The sequence below is a fragment of the Furipterus horrens genome, unplaced genomic scaffold (genome assembly GCF_987537825.1).
Source record: "Furipterus horrens unplaced genomic scaffold, mFurHor1.1.pri manual_scaffold_12, whole genome shotgun sequence".
Taxonomy (NCBI): domain Eukaryota; kingdom Metazoa; phylum Chordata; class Mammalia; order Chiroptera; family Furipteridae; genus Furipterus; species Furipterus horrens.
In genome coordinates, this window is record NW_028327182.1 from 88,270,826 (window position 1) to 88,284,229 (window position 13,404).

The 13,404-nt window shown below is 44.9% G+C and overlaps 1 protein-coding gene across 4 annotated transcripts in view; it reads right to left on the minus strand.

The window, feature by feature from the left end:
- Positions 1 to 2,153: 2,153 nt before the first annotated feature.
- MTUS1 (microtubule associated scaffold protein 1) overlaps positions 2,154 to 13,404 on the minus strand; it is a 128,911-nt gene continuing 117,660 nt past the window's right edge. For all 4 annotated transcript variants that reach the window (XM_090258728.1, XM_090258727.1, XM_090258729.1 and 1 more), the window contains 7 exons: positions 10,293 to 10,507; positions 9,433 to 9,538; positions 8,301 to 8,374; positions 8,041 to 8,136; positions 5,629 to 5,745; positions 3,005 to 3,102; positions 2,154 to 2,430 (listed from right to left, as the gene is read on the minus strand). In XM_090258728.1, the coding sequence (XP_090114854.1) occupies positions 2,217 to 2,430; positions 3,005 to 3,102; positions 5,629 to 5,745; positions 8,041 to 8,136; positions 8,301 to 8,374; positions 9,433 to 9,538; positions 10,293 to 10,507 (920 nt within the window). In that variant the 3' untranslated portion in view covers positions 2,154 to 2,216. The remainder of the gene's footprint in view (positions 2,431 to 3,004; positions 3,103 to 5,628; positions 5,746 to 8,040; positions 8,137 to 8,300; positions 8,375 to 9,432; positions 9,539 to 10,292; positions 10,508 to 13,404) is intronic.

Consider the following 13,404-nt stretch of genomic DNA (forward strand, 5'->3'; position numbering starts at 1 on the left):
TTTAGCCCTGTGAGCCACATTTCAGCCCGTGGCCAACTCTGTGGTTGCTCTGGAAATTCCTGGGAAATTGCTCAGGAGGAAGCACCATGTCAAGTCCTGTGCTGTGAGAAGGGCTGTAACTGGAGAGCACGTTGGAGAGTGAAGTATGCCACAGGTTGCACTTATTATATTAAATATTCCAGCACGATTTATTTAATCAAGGTAAAAATACACTTTGCATCATTAAAAACTGAGCGTAATTACAGCTTTTTACATATCCATCTATTTCATGACGTGCCAACATTTTCCACCCTCCGTGAAACATTTGGTTTGAAAAAAACAAACCCCTTAACGTTCTCTGCCTGGGTTCCTGTCTTCTCTCTAGGTGTCTCCCATTCTCTGAGGACACTTTATACTAACTAACTGGGTAAGGTGGATTTCCACAGACACCTACGTGGTATGGAACAGAGCAGGGAACAGCACAAGATTCACCATGCGAGGGAGTGGATGGCAAATCCAACTTTGGCTAACGACATTGAGAACAACTTGAAAGGGCAAAGAGATATTACAGAAGGTGGTGGTGAACCTCGAGCTCATGGATCAGAGCAAACATGGAAGGTTACATACATAATCAACTATTGAAGTTTAGACTTCAGACGCGATCACTAAGCATAAAGAAAAACATGCATCAGGAATATTAAGTCGCTATGTAGTGTACAGGTAAATGATGACTCAAATACCCACCTCTAGGATCCTGAGTCTGTTCTTGCTACAGGGGTTATTTGTACAGCCATCCAACATCAGCGGTGTGGGTTAGTAAGTAATGGCACCGCAATGCTGCCCCACGCAGGGAGAGGGGGGAACGCCGCAGTTCTTCCTTCCACCTCCCTCAAAGGGTTAAGAATTGGGGAAGGTGATAGAAGTTTGGAAAAGAAACTGAAATGCAATCTGGAGGAGAGATCCAGAACAGAAGCCACATGTTCTACTCGCCTTCCCAGAGACAGAAGGACTCCTCAAAGGGTACACGGGAACTTAGCATTACCTTCTACTAAATGCTGCATCGTTGGTTTCATCAAGGTGCTCCTGTGCACCGCTACGCACTGAATCTACCTTTCGGAGTTCTGCTAGCCACTGACTCATTCTTTATTCCCGCTAGCGTTTCCCAAAACTTGCACTATCGGACCCAGGCTGTGGTTTATCTGGAAAACGGGTTCAGCACCGTGAGGATGAGCTGGCTCTGGAAAAGCATTTTCCGTTATCCTTGCACCAGACCAAAATGGGGAGGAGGTACAAGGTTCACTTCTGTGGCTCTGGCTGGGGGAGGGAGGAAAGGGAGGAAGTGGGGGTACGAGGAGAAGACAGCGGTTTACATCACTGGTCAAGGTCAAGGTTAGGTCAAGGTTAACGCAAGGCAGAAGCACTCCGCTGCAGCTGCCCCTTCTCTTTACACAGAATCTTAAGAAAAATTAGGGTTTTGCATTTGCTCGTAGCCTGAGAAAATGGATCATAGTAAAATGTTAGGTTCACATGGGAAAGTTAAAAATCTACAGAAAAATAATCTAATTAGTCTTAACTGACATGGCTGGACACGGAAAGAATGCCAGGAGACACCAGAAGGACACCGGGCTGCCCAGACACGGACAAGTCACAGCTCTTCCCGCCATTCCCTCCCCCCCTGCGTCGCAGGGCAGAGCGGAATGGGTGGGGCAGAGTCATCCCTCAGGCTAACTACTGCGCTTTTTTCTATGGCTTTTTGCAGAAATGCATACCTTGAGTACACATCCAGAAATAGCTTGTGACTTTCAATACACAGCAAAGGAGGCAGCATCAGACAGAGGACACTCCGCTACATCCCTTTTATTCACACATCCCCCAAATAAAAATCACAAGAAGGTGCCTGTGATAAGGACATTATAAAGGTTATAAATCTTTATCGGAAGAGGCCCCTGAGAGTTGTTCCTCGTAGGCTTACATGAAGAAGGCAATGTTCTTTAAGTGCGTTGTGCGTGTGTCTGTGCAGGTCAAATCCGAAATCACCTGGGGAGGAGTCTCCTGGCTAGAGAGTCTCGCGGTCCCCCACAGCCCGTCTCACAAGAAGCCGATGCTGGGGGTCGAGACTTTCCAGTCCCAGAGCGGTAGTGACACGTCAGCTCACGTAGCTCTTGATCCCATGACCACGGTTGGGGTCAGCACCGCAGGCCCATAGTAATGCTCTCAGTCTCCCGCTTTCAGAAGCGTCATCTGGGCGAAACGCTGGGGCTGGGGAAGGAGCCAGAATTCCTTGGGGACTGGAAGGGGATGGCGGAGGACGTGGGGGACCTGTCAGAGCTGCACAAGTCCCCATTGTGCAGTTTCCACAGCAGCTCCTCGTTCTCCATGGACAGTCGCTTGTTGACCTTGGACTCCTTCTCCAGCCACTCCTGCAGGGTGGCTTGCTCCGTGGTGAGTTGCCTTAAAGACAAAAAAGAGCCAGAAACCACGTAGATCCACATTTTTTAAAAAATGCACTTGAAACAAATGTTTCTTACTAGTCTGAGAGTCCAGAAAAACGACCCATTTGGAAAAATGAGGTAGTCCTGCATGGAGCTACTGGGAGTGGGTACAGAGCTCGCTAAGAGACCATGAAATGGGAGCTGGAGCCAGAGAGAGCTGCCCTGTGGGGCAATTCCATAGCAGGCTCAGTGGCGCTCCCGCGGGTCATCTGCGTGTCTTGGGACTGTCCTATGTTTGGGGCTGTTCTCTGTTGGGTCCTGTGATGCTCTTCCTGGGAAAGCATTCTCAGCATCAATAAGCCAGGGGCTCTGGAGGGAAGGATGGGTTGGGCTGCTGGGGTCTCAGGGTTTAGTCCAGGCCCCTGTGGTCAAGCACAAAGTGCTCCCATCCCATTTGCCAGCCAGACACCAGCACCTGTTTAGCCTCCCTCTGCAATCACGCTCCCAGGAGGCACCCGTGTGGAGGGCGGTACAGTCACACTCGATGCTGAGGACGGGGCGAGATCGGAAAGACAGGACCGTTTGTTATTTACCTTGAAATTGCGATGTGCTTGTCTATCCGGGCTTTTAACTCCTCGTTCTCCTGCTGACATCGCTTCAACTTGTCCACCAGCGCGGAGTTGTTGTCCACCTTGGCGTGAACGAGAACGCCAACGATTACACAGTACAGAGGGGGAGACAAAGGCCCTCGTCTGCTAAGACACGCCCCTGACATGAACGCACTTTGGAGAGAGCTAGTTCAAAGAAGTTTAATTGTATATTGAAATATCTATACACGGCCTCATTGCAAAACAGAACCGGAAGCAGAACAGAGCATCGAGAGGTAACTGAGCTGTTCCAGGTCACATGTTATAGAGCCCACCCCACCCCCAGCCCCCACAGTTGGTGGGCTGCCTGGCCTGGAACCGTGGGGCTGTGCCTCTCAGGGTCAAGGTGGCAAAATGAAAGCAGCCGCTAGGCATAAGCCTGGCCTTCATTGAAGGCACCAGGGCTTCTTATGGTCCATTTTGCAGAAAAAATAATTAAAAATTCCCATACTGGATGAACACTCAGAAGGCCAACAAGTCGCAGGGTAGGGCGATGCTCAGCATGGCCTTACACGTGGTTTCCTGGTTCCTCCTTAGCAGCTGCCTCTCAGGGGGCACACAAGGCAGCAATTCCCAAAGCTCTGCAGAGTGCCCAGTGGAGGAACGGCAGGCAGGGAAGGTCTCCCTCCCTGGGGCCCTGGAAGGCACCTTTGCGCTACTGCTGGCCTGCCCGGGCTAAACTTGCAAGGAAAACAAATCGATCCGTTTTGAGATTCAAGGGATTAAATCCCAGAAGGCATTTAATCCCTTAACATGATGAAGAGCTGATTCCAGCCCCACTCACTCTCTAAAGGTAGGGTTTTATTATTTGCTTATTTAGGAGGCCACATCACAGCTCTGTCACAATTAATTCTAAGTCCCTGCCATTCATTGTACTGTAAGACTCATCTACTTCAATTATGGTTCTTAGTTGGGATCCTATTGTTCTTAACATTCTTTCCAGAAAATGCTCAGGATAAATCACGTGAAATAACTGTCTAAAAAAAATGAGACTAGAATGTAAGAAAAAGGGGCCCTTGGAATTTCCAGTAATTATAAAGGAATTCAAGATAAAACGAGTGGGCAGTGACTGGCCTTAACAGTCTCTCATCCAATCCTCATTGGAGAGAAGAGGACACTAGCCCTGCTGATGTCACAGAGCTAACTGGTGGCCGAGTTAGTTGTCATACCAAGGAAGCCTGCTTGCTTTCCAAGTGTCTTATTTTCCACAAAGACCTGAAGCTTACAAAGAAATCGGTAAGAGTGGGTTTACCGGTCATCGTTCCAACCCATTCTTCTGCATACACGCAGTACAATGCTGACCCCTAGCATGATGGCTCTTGTCCATGGCCAGACAGAAATATTTTCCGGCCAACAAAAATTAAAATACGTTGGTCATTTTACTGCAGCGTCTGTTCTTACTACACATGACATTCGGAAAACCGGTGATGCATGAAAGGCATAGGGGGCCATAAATTAATATTAACAGGATTATCTGAGTCATCACTCACTGCCAGATTAGTAGTTATCAGACTTCATAGAACAGAGTAACCTTTGGCAGGAACTGGTATATGTACTAGGTTGGGCCCGCAAACAAACCCTGAGCTCCTTTCCTTCCTTTAAAAAGTCAACTTTCCCTGGTAATGCAAAGTGCCCATATAGTCACATGGAGGCCTAGCCCTGACCTCCCCTCCGAGAGGTAGTAGTCGCTAGAAGAAAAGCAAGCCAAACACCAAAACCTGAACAAACACACAGTGACTCCATGCTCCCTGCTGGCCAGGGCTGGTCTGGGGGTGCATGAGGCACTTACTCAACACTCGGTCACTTAGAATCGGGAGAAGAGTGCAGTGCAAGGCAGCAGGCAGAGTCGGGCAGAGCCCGGCCAGGGTCGCTCAGGCTGCCTTGCCAAGTCCTCGCCCACCTAACGGGACCCCTGGCGGGAGCAGCTGTGCTCCAGGACAGGGCCCAGACCCCTGCGGAACCCCGGGCACCTTGCTCGGGACACCGAGTTCTGGATACACTTGTCACAGGCTAACATCAGTTCTCTGTCCTAGAGCCGCCAGCTGGACTCCATTCCTATTTTTCATAATGCTTGCTGTTCATACAACTGGGTTTTATTAAAACACGGTTCTTTTATCACATTCTAATTCCCACGCAAGATGAAGAACTTAGATAGCAAGATTCAATTGCTCCAATGTGATTACCTCATGTATCTAACTGTTTGGGGCATGCAAGGCCTGCCCAGAGTTGGTGATATATTAAAGTTCTGCTTCTATATTATTTAAAAATTCTTCCAATGCAGGTGAAGATTCACCGAGCACCAAAATGGGAGCCTGATTTGTCTGTTGTGGTTTCCCAAGGATCCAATGCTGCTTTACATGTTCCTTGAAAATTTTTTTAAAAAGTTCCCGAAGGCAGCAATGACTCAGCCTTGAGCAATCACAGAAAAGAAAATGAATCCTCTTTTACCATTTGTAAAGTTTCCCAATGGCTTGCAGGAGCAGTTAAAACAAGCCCACAGCTCTGGTTCAGCGCCCAGTGCCTCAATCACAGACACTGTTCCCTTTGGTGAGGCTCTGAGGGAAACGTACCAGTTTCTCCATTTTCATCAGCTTCACGTCCTGCTGGTGCAGCTTCTCGTTCTTGATCTCCAGCACGGCTTTCAGGCTTTCTAACTCTTGCTCCAGGTACATGATCTGAGGGTTTTTCTGGACAAGACACAGCAGAAGATAGCTCAGACTGATCATTGAATACAATCACATGGTTCATATTCTTAATATAAAGAACCTTTGATTAGACTTAAGACATCAGACAAACTGGCAAGAAACTTCTGCTTCAGAGAAAAGAGGTAAAAAGAAGGGGTAGGATAACTTTAATCTCTAAGTCATTGCTTATGAGAATGAAATGAAACATTTCCTATTTGAAAACAAGTGTTTCATTTACTTATCAGGAACTTAATGTGGGAAAAAGAGTGGGAGCACCAAATATTTTATTGGACGTAGGAGAAAAACAATTGCTTAACAATACAAAACAGAACTCTGACTAGAAATCAGGCAATTCCAAGTCCATTACTGGTGTTTGGAGGGAGAAAACGGAACAAGGGTTCTATCTCACCAAAGCCAATAACTGATCAGGAATAAAAAGACAGAACATACATGGGGGTGTCTGGAAAACAACAGAAATGACAATAATGTCCTGTGTCTTTTGGATTTTTCTTACGATGGGACTGTGTTGGCCTGGCCATTTGTCTAGGGCAGCCGTAACGCCCTACCATTTCATTTTTGTGACACCCCAACACCTACATGGCATAAAGCACATGCACTACTAAAAGTCTAACAAAAATACACACTATGTAAGGGGAACACAGCTCCAGTGGAGATTCCCCAACTTTCTGCTTTATTATAAAATTCAAGTGAACAGTCCAGAATGTATGATACAAATAGAAGAAGAAGATCTACTGATGGATCAGTGATGGAATTTCTTAGACAAGAACCAGTGGTATAGATCATCAAAACTACCTTCTTGGGCAGCGGTTAATGCTCCGGACCAGTCCTTAGGGGGAACCAGGGAGTGGGCCCTTGGGGACGACTTAATCACCCCTCTCGCTTCATAAAAGGAGAGACAAGTTCTACAGCTCAAAAGACATGCTCAGGGAATGTACTGGAGCCAGGAAGTGCTTGTGAGGGGACTTGAACTCTAGGGTTCTCCCCAACATTTTCTATGTTTCAAATGCTGTTATCCTTTAACATGTGACCTTTTTTTAACCCTAAAGATAGCAAATCTTATCTTGTCTTCTTAAAAAGAAACAGCATCATTTACTCTGTCCATGTTTAAAACTGGCAGCACGGCTCCCCCTCCCCTTCCTCCCTCCTCTCAGAAGGGGCGTCTTCCCCACATGCTCAGGCCTAGCCAGGGGTGGAGGCGTGGCTAATCCTGCTTCCCTCAATCTGTGTCCTCAGGTTTTCAAAAGCCTCTGCATTCCCAGGAAGCGCTTTAAAATCCAGAACCCAAACCATTAGTAAGGTTTACCTCCTCCAGGTTAAGTCTGGACATTTTTTTTTTTTTTTTTCTGGAATCACTCCTTTTTCTAAGAATCTTCCAGAATAAATAGCTTTTAAGTTTCATTGACTAGGACTGCATCTAATTGTATTGAAATGTCTCTGGGGCCTCCCAGGGACTGGCAGCAAAAGAGCTCCCTGGAAGATACCACACAGGTACTTCATGAGCTGGCGACAGATTTTTGAGGAGCAAGAAAGCTTTGCTTCTGCAGCCTCAGGGCACTGATGGATGGAATGCTAGTACTCAAAACATAAGCAGCATTTTTTTCTTTTTTTTTGCAAACAAAGGGGTGAGGCAGGAGAGTAAGGATACAAGTGACCAGGGCAAGTTGAGCTTACAAGAGAAATTTGTACTTTTCAAAAGTGAGGAACAATCCACGCAATGAAATATTGCTCAGCCAATGAAAGGAATGAAGTACCTATACATGCTCTAATACGCATGAACGTTGCTAAATGAAAGAAGCCACACACACAGAAGGCCACGTATGCATGATTCCATTTATGGGGAATGTCCAAGAGGCAAATCCACAGAAACAGGAAGAAGTCAGGTGACTTGGTGCAGAAATAGGGGGTGAGAGCTAACAAGTACGAGGTTCTTTTGGAGTGAGGAAAGTGGTCTAGAATTGGATCCTGGTGACCAACACACAACTTGGTGAATCTACCCAAAACCACTGAAGTATTCATTTTAAAAGGTATGCAAATTATATCTCAATATAGTAGTTCGCAAAAAAAAAAAAAAAGAAGTGAAGACTCATAGTTTTCTTATCTTCCTGTAGGTATTAGATTAGACCACTTGCCATACATATTGGGCTTCATCTGCTTTATCAATTTTTAGGGTTTAAAAAAAGACACCCGTGCTATTTGCCTGGCTGCCGAACACTAATCGCCTTTAAGAGGGAGCTGAGGAGAAGAGTCTGTGGTTACGGAGGGCCAGACACAACTTACAGAACTTGCTTTCTCTCTTGAGATTCTTTTTTGTTCTTCTGATTTCAGCTTTTCATTTAAAGCCTCATTTTCACTCTTCAGATCACTGATTTGCTTCTAAAACACAAACAGTGAAATGTGGAACATAAAGCCACAAGCAGACAGCAGAAACATAGCAAAATGTGCATGGAAACATACCAAAACCATACAAACCTCAAACCTCAAGAACAATGATTCTTTTTGGGTTTTTTTTTTTTTTTTTTTAATTGAGATTTACCCACCTCTAGGGAGTCCTGCTTCTCAGAAAGCGAATCCTCAAGTGATTTCTTTTCTAATTCATGGCTTTTCTTGATTTCTGAAAAGAAGTGATATTTTTAACCTCCTATAAGACCACTGTATTCTGTAGTTGTTACAGCACAGAGATGTAAGAGTTGATGATGAAGCCATTTGTTAGTTTTTTTGTGTGTGATGCTTTCATGCAAATTAAGCTGCTCTCAGACTGGCCCTGTGAGGTGAGTAAGGCACACAGTCCGATTTTGTCACTACGAACACGAAGGCCCACAGAGGCCAAGAGCAGGTTGGAAACACAGGGCCGACTTCCAGGCGCGGCCTCGCACCCCGGCCTGCGATGCCCAGTCTGGCGCTCCTGTGTTCTCCACTTGCATTCTGTGAATGCAAGTTTCCAACAGAAATCGAAACTTAAGCCCATTTCTAACAGGAAGGCAGAAAAAAACACCGTTTACTCCATGTCTACCCTGGGCCTGTCACTTTTCCATGTTGTCATTTTGGACTTCACACAACAACTCTTATTTTCTGATGAGAAAGGCCTTTACCCAAGGTCACAACCGGCTCTGACCACCCCTCCACATGCTTCTCTGCAGGATACAATGAGTTTAGTGTAGCAATTTCAGCTCCAGGGCCAACTATGTTCTGCAAGAAATGGCTTCTTATTCTTTTCCTCTGGCTTCAATCCTTCCAATCATGACATCATAAAAACGATTCTTTCTGTATTTGACAAGTGCCGTCTTGTTTGTCCCAGGGGGTTGGTGTGTGAGCGTACGGGTGAGCAACAGTGCCTCGCATGGACCCCATGCCTTGGCCAGGATATAAACCAACACCTCCACTTCCCAGAACCTGCAGTGGTAGAGCGCAGCTCTCCTAAAGGGCCTTTAAGTTCATTAAAGCTTTGCCTCCTTCCTAAAGTGCTGTCAGTTATAACAAACTCTTACTTGCATCCTTAGAGGAAAGGACATCTGCTAACAATGAACAATGCAAAAAGAAACCAAAACACTCCAAAATGAATTCCACAGGGTGTTCCCTGGAGGGGGAAGTTATGAATCATTTCCCTTTTAAAACACATCACCTTGTTCGATTAGATCTTTATCTATTTGAATTGAAAAAAAACTCTCTTGCCTGAAAGGGAGGTTTCATAGGCCTTCTTTAGTAATTTTATTTCATCTGAGTGGCTAGCTTCAATTTCCAACTTAGAGGTTTCGTGGGCAGCTTTTAACTTGTCAAACTGTAAGAAAAAAACACAACAAAACAGTTTACCTGGAAAATCAAAAGTCCTAAGTTGAGTAGTAAGCAGCGACCTTAGGAGACCTGACACCTAAGCTTGCATTCAAGTGGAAGGACGACCAAGGACAGACCAACCCCACTTGAATTTGCCACTTCCAGGTCTCCACGCCACCCCCACTCAGGATCACCAACACACGGCCCTCCAGGGTTCCCTGGTGGAAATGGCCAAGGCTGTCACAAGGAATGAGGACATGTTTCCCGGTGACAGGACCACAGAAGCTCCACACCTGTAACATTGGCCTCTATATCCTCAGTCCCTAACACGTGGCATATGGTGGGCATTCTAAATGAAAAACTGATTTTAAAAGGGAACAAGGAAATGAAAGAGCAGCTTATGGTATACTATTAAGTGAAAATGTGGGTTATTAAATGAGTGCCGTTTTAAAAAAAGAAATTGAAACCAATGGTTCAGCAGCACGTCAGAATGCTCACAAAGGGATTTTTCTTAGGTAATAAGATAAAGGGTTGCTTTTAACTTTTATCTTTTTCCTTCCCTTTTGTTCAACACGGGGACATTGCTTCAATCATAAGAAAAACTTAATTTAAAAACCCTTGTCACTTTTTTAAGTTAAAAATAAAAAGTTCTTCCAGGGGTGTGCAACAAAGAGAAGTTCATAAAAGGACGTGGCTCATCAAAGAACAATTAAAACTCAAATAAATAACCAAAAACGTGCTCCGGTTCCAAACTCACAGACCTGCTCCTGCAGCTGAGTCTTATACTTCTCCGCTTCTTCAATATAAATGTTCTGAAGCTTTTCACACTCCTCGGTGTAAAATTCTTTCAGCCGATTCTCTAGCTCTGTTATGTCCGTCTGGTGCTGCTGGTTTAGCTTTTGGACAAACCCTTCGTAAGCTATCTGCAGCTCACTCCTGGCTTTTTCTAAGTTCTCGCAGGTGGTTGAAGCAGTGACTGAAAACGGATGAAAAAGGAAAAGATGACATTGGACTTGTTAAGTGTCCTAAACTCATAACATTCACATGCAGATGTGAAGTCTCCATTCTCTGGTGACCAGATTTTCAAACCTAATAATAGTACAGAAGTGAACCATAAAAAAACAAAAGAGAAGGGGAAATGGGTCTCTGGCAGCAGGAAACACACACAACTCTCTATCTAGCCAGCAGTAAGAGAAGTACTTGAGAAGAGTCAAGTTCCCAGGCAAAGATCACCATTTCCCATGGTGATCAATCAGTGCAGGAGCCAGAAGGAGAGGAGGCTCTGATTGGCCAGGTGTCTCTAAGCGGGCAGCCCAGCAGGAAGAAGCTAAGACACAGAGAGCAAGATCAGAGAGAAGCAGCAAATGGATTAACCTTCTACTTAATCTGAGCTCATTTCAACTTATTTCAAAAATACAGCAATTAAAAAAAAAACAAAACACCAAAATATTAGACTATATTGAAAAACGAATCGCCAGAGCATAAAAACTTTAGGAAAAACAAATTTTAAAAGCTACATAACATAATACGATATAATAATAATATATTGAAAGGTTAACATATAAAAAAGGTAAGGTAACTTGATAAACATAATTTGAAATCAGAACAGCCCCGTCTTCACCACTACCCAAACCAGAATTGCCGACAATACACAGAAGAACTCACACACAAAACCAGAGCCCTACACTCTGTAACAAACCCTGAAAGATCTCTCTCACTTCTCAGGAATCTTGACTTTGGACTTTTCTGGCCTCTCTTCACTGATCTTAAATACAGGTAAGTGGCATGATATAAAATGGGGAGTGGTGAGTCTATTAAATCAATCTTTACCTCTCTTTTGGTAAGGAATATGTATTTTAGGAGTTACAGAGGCTCAAGATAGTTTTACTGTAAAGGAAAGATTAAATCAATGATTATTCTACCTAAGTAATGTGGAATGGGCTGGATCCTGGGATGAATTTCTGGCAGTGATGTAGGCTTGTTTTCTTGGGACTATGCCATGCGGCAGTAGAAAAACCAGTCGCTTTTTCCATATCAGTATTGTTTCAGAGGTAAAATGGGCCATGTTGAAATAATGACAAGACTAGTGTTTGCTAAAGAGAACTCTTAAAATTCAAACAAACCCACAAATATTTACTGAGGGAGAAAGGAACTAATATTGAAAACAAAAACTACTACCTTGAGGATGGGCGCAGAATGGGGCTCCCTATCCTTGATCTCATCTAGCCACCCCTCCCCCCAGGAGTCCTGTGAGGGCCTTCTTTTTAAATGTAAATATACGGCTCTGGCTCGTGTGGCTCAGTGGGTTTAGTACCAGCCTGTGAACCAACGGGTCACTGGTTCATTCCCAGTCAGAGCACGTGCCTAGGTTGTGGGCCAGGTCCCCAGTTGGGGGTGTACAAGGGGCAACCACACATTGATGTTTCTCTCCCTTTCTCCCTTCCTTCCCCTCTCTCTAAATATAAATAAAATCTTTAAAAAATGTAAATATACACAAAGAAACCAACAGAGAGGATAAATAACTTGCTCATGGGCCCATAGCCAGTAAGTGGTAGAGGACCAGACTGCACTGAGAAGTTCAAAGTCTGATTCTGTCTGGGTTCCTCCCGCCCCATCCCATTGCCTCTTGTGCCAGGAACTGGGACACAAGATGGAGCCTCTCCTTGGGAGGCTCCCTGTCTAACTGAGGAGGCGGGACATACACACACAGGAAGGGGCAACACAGGACAGCACCTAAGACCCAGTGAATGGCACTCGAGCTGATGCACATTCAGCTAGGGTGGTCGGCAAGGTTTGGTCAGGGTTTTTTATTTTATTTTTTTAAGTTGGGAAGAATACACATATCCAAATGTAGTATTTTAATCATGTTCAAGTGCACAGTTCTGTGGCATTAAGTACCTTCACACTGTTGTGAGATCATCACCGCCATCAATTTGTAGAACTTTCCCGCAAACTGAAACTCCCAACCAAGTAAACAATAACTCCTCCCTGGCCCTTCCCCTCAGCCCCGGACCAATGCCCTCCTACTTTCTGTCCCTATGAATGTGACTACTCTAGGTATGTCCTGGAAGAGGAATAATGTGATATTTGTCCATCTGTGACTGGCCTGCTTCACTTACCATAGTGTCTTCAATGTTCAGCCATGCTGTAGCAGGTGTCAGAATTTCCTTCCCTGCCCTTTTTTAAACTGGATGACAGTCTGTTGTAGGTATGGACCCCATTTGCTTATCCTGACAACCTTCCGGGGACATGGGGTTGCTCCCACCATCCAGCTATTGTGAATAAGGTTGCCATGCACATGGGAGCGGCCCAACGGGAGATGGAAGCCAGATCACAGAGGCCATTACCTGGCATATCACTGGCAAGTCAGTCCTTTGGGATGAAACTTTGGGAGTTATTTTTTCCTTTAAAACAATTTCATAAAAGATAATGGCTACATCAATTACTAAAGAACATCATCTTCATGTTCACTTTTACTTTTATGGCACTAATTATTTATCAGGGGAGAAAAAAAATGATTCAAGGAGGCCAATGTTAGTCAGACGAGTAAACACAACCTTAACCTCTACCTAACTTTACAAAGTGCACAAGTAAAGGGCGGGGCCACAGGCCTATTTGTGTGACTTCTCTACTGGAACTCCACAGAGAAGTAGGCCGTAGAAAAATATTCTGCAAGTAGTCCGTAAAGGTAGCAGACAGCCTTCTTGAGAAAAGATACTGGTTGCATACACTCTTTTTGCTTAATTTCCTTGGGAGTCCAGATATCAGGGGGGATAAAAAAGGAATAACATGATCCTAGCCCATCTGAATGCTCGCAACAGAACTAGAAATGTCTAAGTGCACAAAAACGTGGACGCACGCCACTGTGAGTGG